This window comes from Eulemur rufifrons, chromosome 7 (assembly GCF_041146395.1).
Source record: "Eulemur rufifrons isolate Redbay chromosome 7, OSU_ERuf_1, whole genome shotgun sequence".
Lineage (NCBI taxonomy): Eukaryota > Metazoa > Chordata > Mammalia > Primates > Lemuridae > Eulemur > Eulemur rufifrons.
This window is the reverse complement of record NC_090989.1, coordinates 12,139,706-12,160,177: the sequence shown is the minus strand read 5'-3', so window position 1 is coordinate 12,160,177 and position 20,472 is coordinate 12,139,706. Positions and strand designations below refer to the sequence as shown.

The window sequence follows — 20,472 nt, the reverse complement described above, 5'->3', positions numbered from 1 at the left end:
GGTTATAAACGGATGGGTTCAGTTTCCTCGCATACAGCACTCCTCGAAGGCGGTGCTGCTAGCCGGGCTCAAGGGCTTATGTTTTCCGAGGAGAAGTTGAGCAGCGGTCTCCTTGAGAGCCCTAGGAGAGCGCCACAGCAGAGGAGGGTCTGGAGGGACAAGTCGCTGGAAGATCAAGGGCCGAGGGGCTGCCGCAGGGAGAGGTCAGAGGAGAGGAAGGAGAGAGTGAAGTCAGGAGAGCTGAGGCTTTGATCTGCAGCGGGGAGGAGGAGAAAAGACCTGCCCCATGGGGTCAGAGCCTCCGGTCTTGGTGTCATTTTATGCCTGACTATTTAATGACTGTCCCGAGTGCCAGTGTCTCCAAATCCCCATTCTGCCACCATCCCCAGAAATAAACAGAGCCCCCCTGCTCTCACAAAGGGTACCTGTCTGCATTCAACCAAATTTGCTAAATACCTTGGACCTTAGGAAAAATATCTGGTTATTAATAGCATTGCAAACGTGACTTGCTGCCCCTCCCCCAGCCAAAACAAATTTTGAATGAAGACATCAGTGTCTTAAAGAGAGTGATGGGATTGTACCAGCAGGGGCAGCTGCAACAAAGAACAACACCTCTGAGTCCAGTGACAACACCAGTGACTTGAGCTGCAAGTGAAGGAAGCCGTGTGGGGAGGTTTCAGGTTTCAAGAAGATAAGCTGTCCCAGTTCCATCTCCAGGCAGGTCACAGCAGCCCATGCCTTGACTGTACATGACACTCAGCCCTCGAGGTTTGAAACTCCAGTCTGGAGCTCTGGGCGGGGCAGAGGCAGTGAAGACAACAGTCTCCCTTATCTGCCTGGAATCAAAGGGAAGGAGGATCCATTCGGGTGAGATGCACCGAGAAAATGCAGGGGCCACCAACTCTGCACCCCACAAGCAGCCCACCTAGAACATGAGTTCCAAGACTGGCTCTGCCCAAAGAAGCCACCTGACCTCAGGCAGTGCCTTCCCCTCTGGGCCTCAGCCGGAGCATCTATATCAGGGGTCAGCAAACTGGCCCATGGGCCAAATCTATAAATAAAGTTTTATTGGCACACAGCCACACTTTCTGGTTTATGTACTGCCTGTGGTTGTTTGTGCATTACAACAGCAGAGTTGGATATTTGTAACAAAAGACTGTATGGCCCATAAAACCTAAAATATTTACTATCTGGCCACTTACCGGAAAAGTTTATCAATTCCTGATCCATGTTATGAGGGAGTTAAATGGATCATTATTTCCCAGAATCAGGGTGATAACACCCTTAGGGGCACACACCATAATGTGGGGGTAAGGATAGGAGAAAAGCGGCACAGTCCTGCCCACACAGGTTGATGCAAGGACATAGGCAGGACACATGGCACCTCCTAGCATTATTTGTATTTCTACTATTATCATACAGACAATCCATTTGGATCCAGGAAAAATTATTAGAACTTTACAGTACATTTATTTTCTTTTTATATTTTATTATATTTTATTTTTACGTTTTATGTTACATTTGGTCCTCTGTATCTATGGGTTCTGTATCATGGATTCAACCAAGTGCAGATTGAAAATATTTTTTTAAAAAAATGGATGGTTGCATCTGTACCAAACATGTACAGACTTCTTTCCTTGTCTTTATTCCCTAAACCATACAGCATAACAACTGTTTACATTGTACTAGGTATTATAAGCAGTCTAGAGATTAAAGTATAGGGGAGGATGTGCGTGGGTTGGGGCAGAGGGTCCTGAAGTCAATCCACCATGGATACTGAGGGACAACTGAATATTTATATTTTTTAATCTAAAAAAAGAATGGAATTAAGCTTTGCTAACATCTATTTTAATATTAAGTTCACACAGATACTTCGTACATAAATTAATTCTTCATAATCTACTTTCCTACTCCTAATAGCTAACACTTTTATTGAGCATTTACTATATGTCAGTGAGTATTCTAAGAGATTTACAGGAATTAACTCATTTACTTGTAACACCTCTATAATAGGAAGGTACTGTAAGCCTTAATTTACAGATGAGGAAACTAGGACACAGAGAGGTTATGTAACTTGCCCAAAGTCACACAGCTAGTGAGTGGCAGATCTGGGTTTGAACTTGGCAGGGCATCTGGCTCCTGAGTCCGTCTGCTATGTATGTTCTCATATGCATACATATAGTCACTGTATATGCTCATAAACCTTAAAACTGTCAGTGGGGATGTATGATCAGTTAGGTGTGGGTGGTCTCAAAGATGCTGGACTGGTATTCTTGGTTAGCTGTCTACTCGGGCAGATGTTTGTTCTTGTGGGGCTTTGAACTGATAAAAACTGACAGCTCCTCGCAGCTCCTGATATGTCCTCTTCCTCCCACAGCCCACCCTGAGAGAGCCGCCCTGCTGTTCGTGTCCAGCGTTTGCATTGGCCTGGCCCTCACACTGTGTGCCTTGGTCATCAAAGTGTCCTGCACCAAGGACTTCCGGGAGCTGCATCTGGGGAGGGAGCACCTGGTGCCAGGAAGTGACCAGGCCGAGGAGGACAGTGAGGATGAAGAGGAGGAGGATGGCTCCTCCGACTCAGATTTTCCAGGAGAACTGTCAGGGTTTTGTAGGACTTCATATCCTGTCTACAGTTCCATAGAGGCTGCAGAGCTGGCAGAAAGGATTGAGCGCAGGGAGCAAATCATTCAGGAAATATGGATGAACAGTGGTTTGGACACCTCACTCCCGAGAAACATGGGCCAGTTCTACTGAAAACCAGACGCATCTTGATGCCGTTGCACTTTCTGAAGAGGGAAGGATCCATGATGCCCCTCCGGTTCTGATTCACTTGTACCTTCTATGAAGGAGAATTTGTCATGTCAGCCAACCTGGTGAGGCCAGGAAGCTATTAAAGGGATGTCTCAGATTGTTTCCAGCACATTCCAAAATAAATTAGGAGGGAAGGAATCTTTGTTTTCTGTATTTATTTGAATTTGTGTCTATACACTATTAAAATTCACATTAATTGAGCACTCATAATGCCAGGTGCTATTTTAGCTGCTTTACTGTTACCTTCATTTTACGGATGAGTAAATAGAAGATGCTTATATATCTGTAAAATATTTATGTTGATACTCAGGACAGCAAATGTGAGCTCAGGAGTGATTTCAATCACTAATACTATTTGTTTAGAACACAGGTCAGCAAAGTTTTTCTTAAAGGGTGAGATGATGAATATTTTAGGCATTGTGGGTCATATCCTCTCTGCCACATCTAGCAACTTTCCACTGCAGCTCAAAGCAGCCACCGATAATACATAATGGATGAACATGGCTGTGTTCCAACAAAACTTTATTTATGCACATTGAAAGTTCAATTTTATTTAATTTTCATGTGACATATTCTTTTTTTTTTCAACTTGACCATTTCAAAATGTAAAAACCATTCTTAACTCAAGGGCTGGACAAAAAAAAAAAAAAAAGGCAGCAGATGGATCTGGCCTGCAACCTGTTTTTGCAAATAAAGTATGGTCTGTAATGTCTAAAATATTTACTTTCTTGCTTTTTACAGAAAAAGTTTGCCAACTTCTGATTTAGGATTTTAAACTGCAGAGCTTCTGTGGTAAAAGCCATCAGCCAGAGGACTCGGCAGCCCTGTGGGCAACGACCACGTGGAGTTAGTTTTCAAATCGTTGCAAAAACTGGGTCCTACCCCACTAGGGGAGGAGTGGGGGAAGGAGCAGCAGAAAACGGAGTTAAGGAAACAGATTCCTGATGGGAGGACCGATGATGGGGTCCCTTAGAAGGCGCCCCCTGGTGGATGGGAGGCTTATAGCTGTGGAATAGAATAAAAGGGTTTTTTTCTTTTTTGTTCCAGTGGGGCTTGAAGTATAAAAATGATCGAGTTATAGCTCATATTCCTATTACCAATGAGCTCTCCTGTCCTTCATCATCACATCAACCCTGCAAAAATATGTAGACCAGGAAGCTGAAGGCTGCCAGGTTAAGCACTGGGGCCCAAGTCCCTGAGATGGCTCAGTGCTGAGTGGTCAGGAAATGCGGAGCTGTTCCCCCAGGAGCCCCAGCAGTGCCAGGCACCAAGAAGGCACTTCGTCCCATAGACCATCAGGGCGAAGGGCCGTTGGCAGAATGCAGAGGAGAATGGGTGTGGGGTGAAGAGGCCCAGCTGCCTGGATCGGGGAGAAGGTCTGCAGAATTTTTTTAAATTGAGTTGAAATCCACATAAATTAACCATGTTAGAGTGAACAGTTCAGTGGCATTTAATCCATTCTCAGTGTTGCACAACCACCACCTCTATCTGGTTCCAAAACATTTTCATCACCCCAAAAGGAAATGCCATACCTAGTAAGCAGTCACTCCCCATTCTCCCCTCCCTACAGCCCCTGGTAACCACCAATCTGCTTTCTGTCTCTGTGAGTCACCTGTTCTGGGTAGTTCATATTAATGGGGTCACACAATATGTGGTCTTTCGTGACTGCCTTAATTCACTTAACATACTGTCTTCAGGATTCATCCACGTTGTAGCATATGTCAGTACTTCATTCGTTTGTATGGCTAAATAATATTCCATTGTGTGGATAGACCACAATTTGTTTATCCAGTTGTCAGCTGGTGGACATCTGGCTTGTTTCTTTTGGCTGTTGTGAACAGTGCTGCTGTGAACATTCACGTGTGGTATTTTACCAGCAAAAACCAGCAACTACAGACGGAGCTAGTGAGGAATTCTGTGTTTCCCATTCAGTGGGAAGAAAGAGGAAGCTGAGGTGAGTCAGAGTGACATCTTCTCTTCCACCCCCGTGTCTGCCAATTTCAAAGTGAGCTTCCCCACGCGACACCCTGCAGGTGGGAGGGCGGGGACCAAGTAAGAGAAGTGTCTTTACAGGCGGGTTGGGGTGGAGACTGAATTCCTCAGTTCTCCATATACGGTACAAGGGATGGAGAAAAGTTTAGGGGGTTAGAGATGATGTGTTTTAAATCTTTTCATTAAAAAAATAATCTATTCTAGATCATAGCAGAAAATGAAGTGAATTCCATCATCCAATTGCTTCATAACGATTTTGTTCTAATCAAAGAGAATCCTTGTCCTTTCATGTCCCTGAGTTCAGCAGGGAGCATTTTGATGTTGTCCCAGCTCCCAGAGCCCCTGTCTCTATTTCCAGTTCCCAAGCGGTATCTTCTTCTCTGTGAACACAAATGCCATCTCTCTGATGACTGTCTTCTTGGGGCTAAAGGGAACACGGGAGCTGACACTTTACCAGGTGGAGTAAGAGCTGTGCCCGTATTAACCTCAGTCATGATGCTTTCCTTGAATCTCACAATGGGTTTTTCCGTTATCTCAATTCCCCCCATCAACCCCCAGCACGCGCGCACACACACACACACACACACACACTCCCTCCGAGGATCCCCGTGGGGGCAGCTGGGAGACAGGCCTGCCAAGGCGAGGGTCAGTCTTCGGCCTGTGCAAATAGCAAATACAGTGAGTTATTTATTTGCATTTCCTGAGCCCAGAAGGAGAATGCCATGTTCTTCTCATGGAAGGAGCCTGAAGGATCCTGCTGAGATTGTGTTTGGCTGGGCACAGAGCCCAGGAGGAAAATGACCAAAGCAGATTTGGATGAGGGGTTGCTGACGGACCGTGGTGGCCAGGAGGAAGCTCCCGGGGGGTGGGGGGTGTCCACCCAGAGAGTTCAGGGCTCACTCGGGCTGCTGGTTGTTGGCTTTGTGCTCCTCTGGGCAGCAGAGCCCCCACTGTTTCCAAGCTGTGGGGTCCCAGACGTCCTGTGAAAAGAGGCCAGCACTCACCGGGAGGTTTGCCTGTCACTACCTCAGTTATGTGCCACTAGAGCTTAGTTTTAATACTTGAGCTTCCTGCTGCAAAATTCTGTTCTCCAGATTCACCCGAGCTTGTTAAAGGCTGGTGCTCTGTAGCAGTGGTGGCATTTGCTGCGGCTTCAGGGAGAAGCAGTGCACACACAGGGACCAAGCAGGCTCTGGGGGACTTGCAAACAGTGCCACTGTTGACCTCAAAAACGGGGCAGTGCATGATGTTGGTGCCCGGTTCCCAGGCCGGGCACCCAGCCCCCAGCTGCTGGGTGAGGTGGCTGTGAACGGCCCACACCTGTCCTCTTCGGCAGAGAATTGCCCCTCACCACCTTCTCCGGAGAGCACTCCCTCAATAACTCCCTCTTGCAAGAATCTCTGTCTCAGGAAACTGACGACAGCATCCCGTGTGATATGCACCGGGGGAATATGCCCGTCTCTCTCGGGCCACAGTGCTGGCCAGCGCCACCCACAACCCCAGTGGAGCCAGACACGAAGGAACATCAGGGACCTTCCCCGCTAGCTGGTGGTGTCAGGAAAAGTCAGCTGTTCATACACCCAGCGTCTGGGGAGTCTCGGGAAGGGATGCCCACGGGAGTCCTCTTCCGATCTCCACCCACCCTTCTCCCTGAATCCCTGGAAACCAGTTCCTGCTCCAGGTTACCTGGGAACCAAAGCTCCATGCAGGGAAGGCAGGGGAGCTGAGCAAGCTTATCATCCCACGTTGTCTACCCACAGGACCTCCTGAAAAGTACCACTGCCCTGAAGCTTCCTCCCCACTCCCTGCCCCTCAGCCCAGACCCCTGGAACACTGACATTGACCAGACTGGACATGACTCTGCCCAGCCCTGGACTCGGGTTTCCTTGCCCACTGTGCTTTGTCTCCCAGCTTCTGCTCTGACTTGGTCTGACCCCATCTTGGGCTGACCTAGCTATGCCTCAGCTTCCTCATCTGTAAAATGGGCATCATAATAGCATCTACCTCCTAGTGGTGTTAGAGAGTGATGGTGTTTTACACATAACAGGAACAACAATACATCTAAGCTTTTATCATCAATGATTTCTTCCTCCTGAGTGGCAGCATCCAGCATCTGTGTGGCTAAAGCTGTACCATTTAGACTACACTACGGACATTTTACAAAACTCAAAGGCATCATAAAAATAAGACCCTGAGGGTGAGAGCAAGGCAGCCTCCTTTAGCCCTGCTATGGAGAAGAGTTTGCAGAGGAGAAATAATTTTATCTGCATAGCTCAGAGGAAAGTGTCAGGCCCTGAACTTCCTTGGGTTCTGCAACCAAGTCCGTTGTCAAGTCTCCCTCACACGGACTTAAGAAGCTGTGCTCAGATTTGGCAGAGAAATTATGACCCAGAACTGTGGCTATTCAGTTTTAAAAAGCCCATTGTGAGCCTGACCATCAATGTGGAGTTGGCCAAACTCCATCCCGAGACTGGACAGTAGCCCCGGAGATTAAATCCTAAGTACTTCAACTAAATGCCCCGTTGGCTGGACGCTGCCCTAGTCCACAGCTAAAGAGGAGGCAGGAAAGAGCCATGACAGCCGTCAGCCATGTAGGGGGAATCCAGGAAACCAGCTAATAATCCGGGCCACCATGTCCAGACTTTCAAATCAACATCCCCGCCTCTGGGTGGGTGCAGAGCCAGGCCCCTTGGAGAATGAGTGAGAGGCCGCTGACCCAGGTGGCTAATTGCAGATGCTGCCAATCTGGGCCTGTGCTGTCCAGGACAGAGCCACCAGCCACATGCGGTTACTTAAATTTAAATTTTAATTAATTAATAAAATTTAAAAGTCAACTCCTCACTTGAGCTGGCCACATTTCAAGTGCTCAGTAGTCACATGGCCAGTTGCTACCGTCTTGGACGATGTGGGTAGTTCCACTGGACAATGCTGAGCTAGTGTGTTAAGTCAGACACGGAGACACCTGCCCATCTCCGTGATAAAATGGAGCAGGTGTTTCCCGGGCCTCCCCAACCAAGGGTGTTATCAGATCTCAAAATCCCAGGCACAGAAACGTGGGACCCCAGCACCACCTACCCCACCTCTGCTACCCTTCCTGGGGGTGCCCACATGTCCCTCGTCTCCAAGCCCCGAAGCCTCGGGGGCACAGGACCCCGTCCCAGGCTGCAGACTCACCTCTGTGGACTGCGACCCCCACAGAGCCACGACCTCAGGAGCTGTGTCCCCTCCCCTGCCCTGGCCACCCTCAGCCCGCTGTTCCTCTTTGCTCTGCATCACACAACCTGGCTGGGTGTGGCGACAGCTGCTGCCACCATCACTTCTTTGGGCGCTGCTGCTGCTGCTGCTGCTGCTCTCCTTCCTTTGTCCCCTGAGAAGGGGGTGACTACCTAGAAGAGTCTAAAGGGGCCTCCTTTCTCCTGACCCTGCAGGCCATCAGCACCCAGGCACAGCCCAGAGCAACCTCCTGCCAGAGCTCTGCCTCACCACGTCCCCAGGTGGAACTGCTGGGCCCCGGGGGACAGGACCTCACCTCTGGCCCTCCTTGGTCCCTTCCATCCCTTGGCTGAGCCATGGGCAATTCAGCAGAGGTCCCTTCTTCATTCTTCAGAGCTTTAGAGTCACAAGACAGAGTGCCAGAATGACAGTAAATGGCCAACCCAAGTGGCCCTCGGGGCACAGAGACAACGATTCCACCCAATGGGCTTCGGGAGGCTTATTGGAGACAGTGTGCAACGTGGGCCTCAAAAAGTAGGCAGAATTTTCAAAGGTGAAGAAGGAGCAGCCGCAATAGGCCAGGAGGTGGGAACAGCAGCAGCATGTTTGGGACTGGGGCACAGCGAGGGTGAGGGGGTCCATGGGAAATAAGGCTAAAAGGGTAAGAGCACCTGGGGGGTTCTGTACTCCAGGCTACGCACGTGCCTGACGTCCTGGCTGTAAAGACAGCATCCTCGACCATCCCCAGGTGCAAGGCCACGCTCAGAGCAGGTGAGGGACCCACAGCCAGGAGTGGGCTGGGCCTGGCCTCAGATCTTGGCCTTCTGACTCTTGGAATAGCGATTACTGCTGATTTTAAGATGGCCAATCACTGTCCAGTTAATCTCAATATCGTGGAATTTGCCCAATTACAGCTTAATTCTGTTGGAGAAATTAAAATCGACGCTCCCAGAAAGCTACTGTGGTGTGCGACTCACGTGGACACTAAGATGCAATGACTGTCACCAGTGTAAATGGATGTCTAGGGCCTGACAAGCTATTTCTAGTAGAGCCCTGTTTTGAAAGGTTCCCAGTCTTTCCCTGAAGATCGCTCACTGCCTAATTGCGTTTCCTTCGGTTTGGTCCAACAGAAAATCCGACTGGGAATTTATCTTCAGGTGAAAATGCCGCCTTCCTGCTTTTAAGCGAACTGCCTGGCAATATGGTGAGCTCAGGCTGCAGGGACCCAGCGGGACAAAGAGAGGAAAGCTGGTCACTTGAGATTGGGGTACACATTCATTCCCCACACTGTCTCTGTTCCAAACTCATGACTCCACAGATCGAGTCCTTTCAAGGAAAGAAAAATAGAGCTTGTCATTTCCTATTGTTTCAGAGACCAAATCCAGCCTGGGAAAGATTAAGGGAAGAGGAAGGGGCCTGGGGTACTGATGACTAAGCCCCCATCTGACCTGGAAAAGTCTCCATTAGCTCCGAGGAAGGGAGGGAGCTCCAATTAGAGGCAAGTATAAAATGATGCCATTACCTCACCAGAAGAGAAAAAGGAAAAACCTTCCCAACTCCCCAACAATGAACTAGCAAGAGAATGTGTTGCTAATCTGTGAAGAATTTGCAGAGCTGGTGAGCTGCCTCCCAGCTCTGAGCTCCCACACTTCCTTCCTTAGAATTTGACCTCTGATTGTAAAGCCGCCAGACGGACGCTGGGAGAGGGAGGCGTGCGCTGGTCAGCAGAGGGTGAATCACACGGCCGAGCCAGGCTCTAGGTTTCTGTGAAATGAGCCTCTGTCACTCGGTCCATGCACATACATACTCCTTAGTGAAGACGTCTTGGGAAGAAGGCCAGCTGTTCTGAAAAAATAATGAAGATGCATTATATGGTGTTTTTAAATGAGGTAGATCTCTACGTACTGGCATGAAAAATTCTTGAAGTCATTATTAGATAATACATGGATTATGATACCATCTATATTTTTTAAAAGACTCAGAACTATATTTTTCTGCATATGTAGAGAAATCTCTAGGTCTCCTAACATTTGCAGGGTCTCAGGGAAGAAATGGAGTCTCACTTACCATGCAGCTAAGTGTTATAATGTTATAGTCGAGCCACAAAACAGTTATATAGAACATGTTCTCTTCTTCTACCTTGAAAAATTTATCTTGAAGAGCAAGTTCAAAGTTAGAATTCTCAGGGTTTGGTGTCACCATTTGGCTATGGGGGGAGGGTGGAAGGGAAGAGGTAGCCTCAACCTCTGGCCCCAGGGCCACCTTCCTCTTCGTGTGCCAGCTCTGTCCTTTCCAGGAGGGGCTCACATACAGGTATGTGAGTGGACAACACGGTCCCTATGTCCATGCTCTGTCCCACCCTGCCCCCAAACAGCCACCACCCCCTTGACACTGCTTAAAACCAGGGATGTGCACACCAGCGTCAAGGTCCAACCTCAGGAGGACAGATAGGGAGATGCCCTTGCTGGGCCTGGAGACAGCCTTGTGTCCTGGTCAACTGAGCAGTTGCCTTCCCTGTACAGCATCGAAACAAGTCTTTAAATCTTTGACTTCATAGTTTTATTGGCTTACACTTTTTCTAGAGAAGGAGGACAAGTGGAACCAGACACAAAACCCAATGCAAAGCGCAGTCAGGTACTACGGTTGAAGCTCCTCCAAGACTGTGGGTCTTGGAAGCAGAGCCCTCAGTTCAAATTCCACCTCCACCACCCATTAGCTGCAGCCCTTGGACAATTTCTTAACCTCACTGACCTCAGTTTCCCCATCTGTAAAATGGAGACAGTGAACGCACACATCTCTTAGGGTCATTGGAAGTACCAGCAAATGAGCAGCTGCTGAAATTCAGCAGGAGACAGGGAGGGAAATGGGTCTCCAAAGACACACAAAGTAAAGGTGTGGTCTAAGACAAAAGAATAGAAAATTATTAGAAAGTTTTAAAGCAAGGTATTTCTTCCCCAATGGAAAGATCACACTGGGATTTCGTGTTGAGAAGTTTTGAGCATTCTTCTTTCTTTGAGCTTTCCTGGGCACCCGATCCATGTTGGCCTTCTTTGGTTTCACCAGGAATCTCCCAGCCATTACTCCAGGTGAATTCCTACCAGCCTTTGAGGCCCAGCTCAGACACGACTTCTTCCATGAGCCTTTCCGGATTCCCCCAGGTGGGATATGACATGTCTTCCTTTGAATTCTGACATTATTTTCTCTCTACTTTCGTCAGGACATTGGCCAGGCACCAAGCTAGGCACTTGGAATTCAAAGAATGAGACAGATTCCGTGCCTTTGAGAAGTTCACAATCAAACAAGACACGGTAGACAAGCACAACATAGAGTTTGAAAGACACGCAATGGAAAATTGATAGTAATACAGGTAACTTTCACTGGGCGCTTACTGTGTGCCAGACACTGTACTCATCATTTCACAGTCATCCCTCGCTATCTGGGGGGATTGGTTTTAGGATCCCCATGGATACCAAAACCTGCAGATGCTCAAGTCCCTGATATAAAATGACATCGTTATTTGCATATAACCTGTGCACATCCTCCTGTATACTTTATTTATTTTTTTTTTTTGAGACAGAGTCTCACTCTGTTGCCCGGGCTAGAGTGCCGTGGCGTCAGCCTAGCTCACAGCAACCTCAAACTCCTGGGCTCAAGCAATCCTCCTGCCTCAGCCTCCCGAGTAGCTGGGACTACAGGTGTGTGCCACCATGCCCAGCTAATTTTTTCTATATATTTTTAGTTGTCCAGCTAATTTCTTTCTATTTTTTAGTAGAGATGGGGTCTCGCTCTTGCTCAGGCTGGTCTTGAACTCTTGACCTCGAGCGATCCACCTGCCTCAGCCTCCCAGAGTGCTAGGATTACAGGAGTGAGCCAACGCACCTGGCCCTCCTGTATACTTTAAATCATTTCTAGAGTACTTATAATACCTACTACAGTGTAAATGCCATGTAAATAGTTGTTATATTGTATTATTTTTATTTGTATTTTTAAATTTTTTTTATTATTTTAAAATCTTACAGGGGTACAAATGTTTTTGGTTACATGTATCAGTTTTGTTGTGCTTGAGTCAGGGTTACAAGTGTGCCCATTACCCAGAGAGTGTGCATTGTACTACTTAGGTAGGTTTTCACCTATCTCCTTCTCCCCCTTGCCTCCTGCTTGATTTCTACTGAGTTTTACTTACCTCTGTGCACACGTGTGCTCATCAGTTAGTTCCAGTTTAATAGTGAATACATGTTGTGTTTGTTTTTCTATTCTTTAGATACTTCACTTAGGAAAATGGTCTCTAGTTCCATCCAAATTGTTACAAAAGGTCTTAATTTATCCTTCTTCATGGCTGAGTAGTGTTCCATGGTAAACATATACCACATTTTGTTAATCCACTCATGAATTGATGGGCACTTGGGTTGATTCCACATCTTTGCAATTGTAAATTGTGCTGGAATAAACATTTGAGTGCAGGTGTCTTTTTGATAAAATGACTTCTTTTCCTTTGGGTAAATACCCAGTAGTGAGATCAAATGGTAAGTCGACTTTTAGTTCTTTGAGGAATCTCTATACTGTTTTCCATAGAGGTTGTACTAATTTGCAGACCCACCAACAGTTAAAAGCATTCCTTTCTCTCTGAAACTATGTCAGTATCTATTGGTTTTGGACTTTTTAATAAGAGCCATTCTAACTAGAGTAAGGCGAGATCTCATTGTGGTTTTAATTTGCATTTCCCTGATAATTAGTGATGTTGAGAATTTTTTAATATGTATATTGACCATATGTCTATCTTTTTTTGGAAAGCTTCTGTTCATGTCTTTTGCCCACTTTTTAATGAGGTTGTTTGTTTTTTCCTTGCTGATTTGCTTTCATTCTTTGTAGATTTTTGTTATTAGCCCTCTATCAGATGTATAACTTGCAAATATTTTCTCCCATTCTGTAGGTTGTCTGTTTGGTCTGTTGATTATTCCCTTAGCTGTGCAGAAGCTTTTTAAATTTAATCAAGTCCAATTTATTCATTTTTGTTGTTGCTATGATTACCATTGGAGTCTTCTTTTTTTTTTTTTCACCCAGAAAATGCAAATTGAAATGGAGTCTTCTTGATAAATTCATTGCCTAAGCTGATCTCTGGAAGAGTTTTTCCAACATTTTCTTGTAGAATTCTTATGGTTTCATGCCTTACATTTAAGTCTTTTATCCTCTTCAATTAAGTTTTGTGAGTGGTGAGAGACATGGATCCTGTTTTACTCTTCTGCATGTGGCTATCCAATTTTCCCAGCACCATTCATTGACTAGGGCTTCTTTCTCCCAGTGTATATTGTCTGCTTTGTCAAAGATCAGTTGGCAATATGAGGATGGTTTTATATCTGGGTTCTCTGTTCTGTCCCATTGGTCTATGTCTCAATTTTTGTGCCACTACCATGCTGTTTTAGTTACTGCAGCCTTGTAGTATAGTTTGAAGTCTGATAATGTGATGCCTCCAGATTTGTTCTTTTTTGCTTAAGATAGCTTTGGCTATTCAGGCTCTTTTCTGGTTGCAAACAAAGTGTAGAATTAGTTTTTTCTAGATCTGTGAAATATGACATTAGTATTTTGATGGTGATTGCATTGACTCTGCCAATTACTTATTTTTTTAATTTTTTAAAAAATACTTTTGTTCCACAGTTGGTTGACTCCATGGATGTCAAATCCACAGATACTGAGGACTGACTGTACGTTGTTACTCACCAGCAAACCCCTTTCTGCCTGGGCTTTCTTTGTGGAAGTTTTTAAGTTGCAAATTCAATCTCTTTACTTTTTCTAGGTCTATTCAGATTTTCTATTTCTTTTTTAGTCAGTTTCAGTAGTTTGTGTCTTTCTATGAATTTGTTCAATTCATCTGAATTATCTAATTTGTTAACATATAATTGTTTATTCTATTCCCTTATAATCCTTTGCATTCTATAGGGTTGGTAGAGACGGCCCCTCTTGCATTCTTGATTCCACTAATTTGAGTCTTCTCTCTTTTTTTCTTGGTCAATCTACATATTGGTTGGTCAATTTTGTTGATCTTTTCAAACAATTAACTTTTTATTTTATTCACTTTCTCTATTGTTTTTCTATTCTCTATTTCATTTATTTCCACTTTAATCTTTATTATTTTCCTTTTTCTGATTGCCTGGCGTTAGTTTGCTCTTCTTTTCCTAGATTCCTAAGGTGAAAGGTTAGGCTTATTTGGGATCTTTCATTTTTAATATAGGTATTTATAGCTATAAATTTTCTTCAAAGCCCTGCTTTAGTTGTATCCCATAAGTTTTGATATGAGAGTTTTGCTTCCACTCATCTCAAAGTATTTTCTAATTTCCCTTGTGCTTTCTTCTTTGACTCATTTGTTATTTAAGAATATGTTTAACTTCCATGTATTCATGAATTTCCCAAAATTCTTTCTGTTGTTGATTTCTAATCAAATTCCACTACAGTCAGAGAACATACATTATATCATTTCAATCCTTTAAAATCTATAGAGACTTGTTTTATAGCATACATGTGGCCTATTATGCACTAGTTCCATGTGCACTTGAAAAAATGTATATTCTGCTGCTAAGTTTTCTATAGATGCCTATTAAGTCTAGTTGATTTATAGTGTTTTCCAAGTCTATTGCTGATATTCTGCCTCATTATTCTTTCCATAATTGAGAGAAAATATTGACGTTCCCAACTATTGCTGGATTCTCTATTTCTCCCTTTGATTCCGTCAGGTTTTGAATGTATTTGGGGGCTCTGTTGTTAGCTGTATATATGTTTATAATTGTTATACTTTCCGCTCAACTGACCTTTTTATCACTACACAATTTCCCTCTTTATCTCTAGTAACTGTTTTTGTCTTGAAATCTATTTTGTCTGATGCCAATAATAGTCTCCCCTGCTCTCTTATGATTACAGTTTGCATCTTTTTCCATCTTTTATGTTCAACCTATTTGTATGTTTGAATATAAAGTATATCTCCAGTAAATAGAATATAGTTGAATCATGTTTTTTTAATCCAGTTTGTCAATTTTGCCTTTTGATTAAGTTGTTTAATCCATTCCTATTTAATATTATTATGGAAAAGGTTAGATTTATGTCTGTTATTTTGTTTTTCATTTTCTATATGGCTCATAACTACTTTGTTTCTCTATTTCTCCTTTACTTTTCTTTTGTCCTATGTGGGTATTTTCTAGTGTACAATTTTCATTTCTTTAATAATTTTAACTATATTTTTGAGGGTTTTTTTAGTGACTTCCCTGCAGCCTACAATATGTATCTTAACTTATCAAAGTCTACTTCAGATTTATACTGACATAATTCCAGTAAGTTATGAAAACTTTGCTCCTGCATAGCTCCATTCCTTACCCCTATTCTGTGCTTATTATTATAAGTATTAAGTTCATATAGTTACAAGCCCAACTATACACTGTTAAAATCATTGCTTTATATAATCTTATGTCTTTTAAAGAAGCTCATAGAAGAAAGGAGAGCACAAATCTATTTATTGAGGTTTTTTAATGTTAATCTTCTTAATTACTATTTTCAATTCTTTCATAGCTCAAGCTGCTATAACACAATACCATAGGCTGGGTGGCTTAAACAACAAACGTTTATTTCTCCCAGTTCTGGAGGCTAGAAGTTCAAGATCAAGGTGGTTCTTAGTGAGGAGTCTCTTCCTGGTTTTCAGGTGGATGCCTTCTTTCTGTGTCCTCACATGGTAGAGAAAGAGAGGAGAGAGAGAAAGAGGGCAGGGGTGGGGGCACAGGGAGAGGTAAGGAAGCAAACCATCTCACGTCTCTCCTAACAAGGCCACTAATCCCAGCATGAGAGTGCCACCACATGACCTAATTACCTTCCAAAGGCCTTAGTTCCAAATACCATCTCATTGGGGATTAGGGTTTCAACATATATATTTTAGAGCAACACAATCATGCAATCCAGAATAATTTTCTTCATTTCTTCCTGTGGATTCATGTTACCATCTTATTCATTTCCTGACTCCAATATAGCTTCATTCCCACCCCTCCTTTGTGTTTCTATTGTCAAATATATTATATTTATGCATAAGCCCAACAATACAATTTTATTGATATTGTTTTATACAACTGCTTTTAAGTTAGTTAAGAGAAGAAAGAAAAAGAAATGAAATTATACTGTCTTTTTTTATTACCTATATAATTCCTTTCACTGGCAGTCTTTGCTGTTGTTGTGTTGGTGTCTGTTTGAATTATCTGATGTCACTTGCTTTCAGCCCTGTTAAACTTTCTTTAGTATTTCTTGTAAGGCATGACTGACAGCGATGAATGATCTCAGTGTTTGTTTATCTGGGAATGTCTTTATTCCACCTTCACTTTTGAAAGATAACTCCCACATCCTGCGCTGGCAGCTCCCGCGTGGTGCAGCTAGCGCATGCGCACAGCCTTCTGGAGCCCCACGGTGCCTGTGATCCCCGAAGGTTCTTCTCAGCTGTCTCTTTCCCTGATTCTCTCTGTTAGATTTCTGGCCGGTCTGCTGTTTCACGTGTTGCTACTAGTATCTTGGAGCTACCAGCCCAGGATTGCTTAACTGTTCCATCTCCACCGTTCAACAATGCCCTAAAGCGTGAACGTCTCCAGGCTCTGTTCCAGATACAGTCAGTGCCCCCAGGCAGTGCTGGGCACCTCCCCATCCTGAAGGTCTGCCTCTTCCGAGGCCGAGACAGGGGCCCTCTCCTCCTGGAGTGACACCTGCTCTAGGAAAGGGTCTAGAGGAGGGGTGGGAGACACTGGTCTTCTCAGCTTGCCCCTCCTGGTGTGGAACCTCGCCCTACACGTGAGCTAGACTGAAGGCAATGGTCGCCCCAGCATTCTGGACCTGCCATCCCTGTGACAGAACCTTCACCCTATGAGCAGAAGCTGGATGGGGAAGGGAGCCACAGGCCCCTCAGCCACACCTGCCCACAGCACTTCTGCAACGCAAGGCAGGTGGGCGAGAGATGCTGGCAACGTGCCCGTCTGGGCACCAGGGCCTGGGGGAGGGGGAGCCCTGTCTTTTTGGCCACAACTGCCCAGAGTAGAGCTTCTGTCACATGGAGCTGGGAAGGGGATGGGAGCAGGTGATCCAAATGCCACAGATTCTCACTCTTCTTACCAAGATTTGTAGTCTTTCCTGAAAAAGTGTTTTCCCATTTATGGGATATAGGACAATATTCAGAAACTTTAAATGGTTGGGTTTACTTTCATTTTTTAAGTCGTTTTCACAGTTAAATGGTTGTTTCACTAGGAAGAGGGCCCACAGAGCTCCTCGCAAAGCCCCCCAGAGGCAGGACCTATGTCATCCTCATTTCTGGAACCCCCGCTCTGTCTGCATTGAGCCACACGGAGCGGGCACCTGGAGGCTCTTTGTGGGCTGACTGCCCACATTCTGCGCTTGCTGTGTGCCCACGGAGCAGGGCCATGGCCATCCCGCAGCCAAGATTTCTGCCTTTCATTTTACTTCTTTGCCCAACATCCGGGCATCGGGGAGCTGAACCCTCGGTGGATTCTAACCCTGACGTGATGAGGTCACACATTTGATGGCTCTGCACCAACTCCCTCCTCAAAGTCACGGCACAAGTGGAATTCAGTGTCCCATGCAGTCTGGTCAGCTAATAGTTGCCACCAAGAGGAAAGGAGGAAATGAAAATGTTCCTAGTCTCTCTTGCAAAGAAATTGAGAGTTCACCAGGCCCATCAAAATTTTTTTCAGCCCATCACATGCAACACTGATGAGTATCTATAAGTATGAACCTTTTCTGTCTCTGGCTCTATGTCTCTGTGTGTCTGTCTCTCTCCACCTCGCTCTCGTCTCACCCCACATCACTGAATCCCAGAAGCATGTGCTGCAGCAGCTGAACGCCAGGCTTCCCATATGGTCCTAAGGAGGCTAGCAAGAAAAGAGACAGGGATGGCCAAGAATATTGGTGCCTTCTGGCGGGACGGTGGGGGGGGTGGGGTTGGGGGTTGTCTATGGGTGGCCTGAGGCTGTTTTCAGACAGTTGAATAGAGATCGCGCACATGGACCCGCCATCTGCCTACAGCCTCTAATGAGAATATCCAGTTGCTTTGCATTGGGGCCAGAATCACCTCATCTTGGTTATCTCATACTGGTAAGAGGGATGACCAAGGAGTTACAGATGTTTTTAGTTAATTAAAATGTGAAAATAAATAGATTATTCCCAACACCATTTGACAAACTGACACTTTCAAAGCATAGAATGTCGGCCAGGCATGGTGGCTCATGCCTATAATCCTAGCACTCTGGAAGGCCGAGGCGGAAGGATCGCTTGAGCTCAGGAGTTTGAGACCAGCCTGAGCAAGAGCGAGACCCCGCCTCTACTAAAAATAGACAAATTAGCCGGGGGTTGTGGTGCACACCTATAGTCCCAGCTACCCGGGAGGCTGAGGCAGGAGGATCACTTGAGTCCAGGAGTTTGAGATTGCAGTGAGCTATGATGACGCCACTGCACTCTACCCAGAGTGACAAAGTGAGATTCTGTCTCAAAAACACAAAACAAAATAAAACAACAACAAAAAAACATGGAATCTCTAAGCATGAGGGAAAAATAGGAAAAGGAGTTGGCAGGGAGGAAAGTGGGCACCCCTGACTGGCGAGGACAAATTCTATCCCGATCCCACCTGCACATCCCCTCCGTGACTTCCTCTCGCCTCCAGATTCGGGGATCAGAGCTTACTGCCACCATAACCTAAAGTGAGAGAGGATTGGTCATGACCAGCTCTGCCAGAGGAGGTCCCAGCGATGCCAGATTCCGTGACAACCTCCCATCTCCACAGAAGACACTCTAACTGCAATTGTTGGCTCAAGGGAAAGCACCCGAAAGAGGTCACTATCCCTCCTCCACCCTCCCCACGCTATCCCTACCCCATAACCTGAGCATTGGTTATGGGAAGCCAGGGCCACCCTGAGGTCGCAGAAAGTCATCGCTGTCTGGTCTGAGCCTCAGCTGTTCTGTGGGAGGGGAGTCACCGGCCCTCTCCGGGGTCAGAGTCAGAGTTGCAAGTTCTGCTCTCAGAACCTGTACTTCCTTGTGAAGAAAGCCCAGGGTGGGGTCCCAGAGAACCCGCATACCCCATCGAAGGCACCTCTCCGGAGACAGCCCTGCCCTTCTACTTGCCCGGCAAGGACAGAATTAAGGAATCACTTCAGACCAGGGACAGTGGACCATGGGGTGGGGATTACTAAAGTAGAATGAGAGATGGAGCATCACTTGCAACTGCAGGCAGAGTGGCCCAGGGTGACCCGCAAAGCTGAGCAGGCCGAGTGGCCAGGACTCCTTTCCCGTTGTAGGACCTCAGGATGTCATCTGGAGAGCTGGTCCCCTGACTCCCAGCGCTTGGCACCTGTTTCACACCAGGTTGTTTAGAGAGGGCCAGGAGTCAATCCCCTGTCCCTGGTGCCCACTCAGCTCTGGGGAGTCCCAGCGGAGCCTGCCACTTCGTCCCCAGCCCTGAGTCAGGCTCCTGCTCAGGTCTAAGTCTGGGGTGGGAGGGCTGGAGCCTGTGCCCACCTTCCAGAGGCACAGGGAGGCCCCAAGCAGCCAGCTCCCAGCCCCGTGCCCCAGGGCCCCTCTCAGCCCAGCTCAGGGACCCTGGGTTGCTGCCCCTGAAGAGACCACCCCCCCCACACCCCTAGAAAGAAAGGCAGTGGCCCTCTGGCCTCACAGGTGGAGAAGGTCGAAGCAGATCCTGGAGGAGGCTGAGAGGCTGCCATGGGCCAGCCTGGCCAGCCCCAGGTGGCCCTGGGCAGTGGACGGGAAGCTGGACCAGGATGGGGCAGGCCCCGGCTCAGGCCAGGTACTGGCCGGCCCCTGGACACCTCTGCTCACAGCTGCTCAGAAGTGGCTCCTTGGTGTGGCCCTTGTTGTCCTCTGAGCTCCCGTCCTGCATTCTCTGTCCACGTCCACCCAGCTTCTCCCAGCCCTGTGCGCTGACGCCCAAGGCCACCACTCAGGTCAGCTTGCTCACTCAGCCCCCAGAGGGTGGAGGAGAAGGGAAGGAGACACAGCACAAACTCCCAGGACGGGCTAGGGGAGGGCTTGGGACGTCTGGAGGCGTGAAGTTGAGCTATCTTGATGTGCGCGGCTTCCCGCCCTCTGACTGTCCCAGGCCAAGGCCTCGGGCACCAGGGACCAGGCCTGGCCCCCAGCCGAGCCCATCTGCCCAGCTCTCCAGCACTGGCTCAAGACATCTGAAAAGAGAGATTCCAAAAACCACCCAAGAGTCGCTGAGGCAGACTCTCAGGGCACGGGGCCCAGGGATCTGCATTCTGACGGCTCCCCAGGGATTTTGACAGGCAGCAGCTGAGAGCAGGGCCTGCCCCTGACCCCGTGGCTCCCTGGACCCCCGCCCAACTCCTGCAGCTGAGCCTTCTGCTCGCCCTGTACCGGAAACCTTTCATTAGCCCCAACAGCTCTGCTCTCCTCTCT

General features: G+C 46.7%; 1 protein-coding gene across 3 annotated transcripts in view; it reads left to right on the top strand.

Moving 5' to 3' along the window:
• The window catches only part of EVA1C (eva-1 homolog C), an 82,312-nt gene extending 79,366 nt beyond the window's left edge, over positions 1–2,946 (top strand). For all 3 annotated transcript variants that reach the window (XM_069472349.1, XM_069472348.1, XM_069472347.1), the window contains one exon: positions 2,378–2,946. In XM_069472349.1, the coding sequence (XP_069328450.1) occupies positions 2,378–2,754 (377 nt within the window). In that variant the 3' untranslated portion in view covers positions 2,755–2,946. The remainder of the gene's footprint in view (positions 1–2,377) is intronic.
• Positions 2,947–20,472: the final 17,526 nt, after the last annotated feature.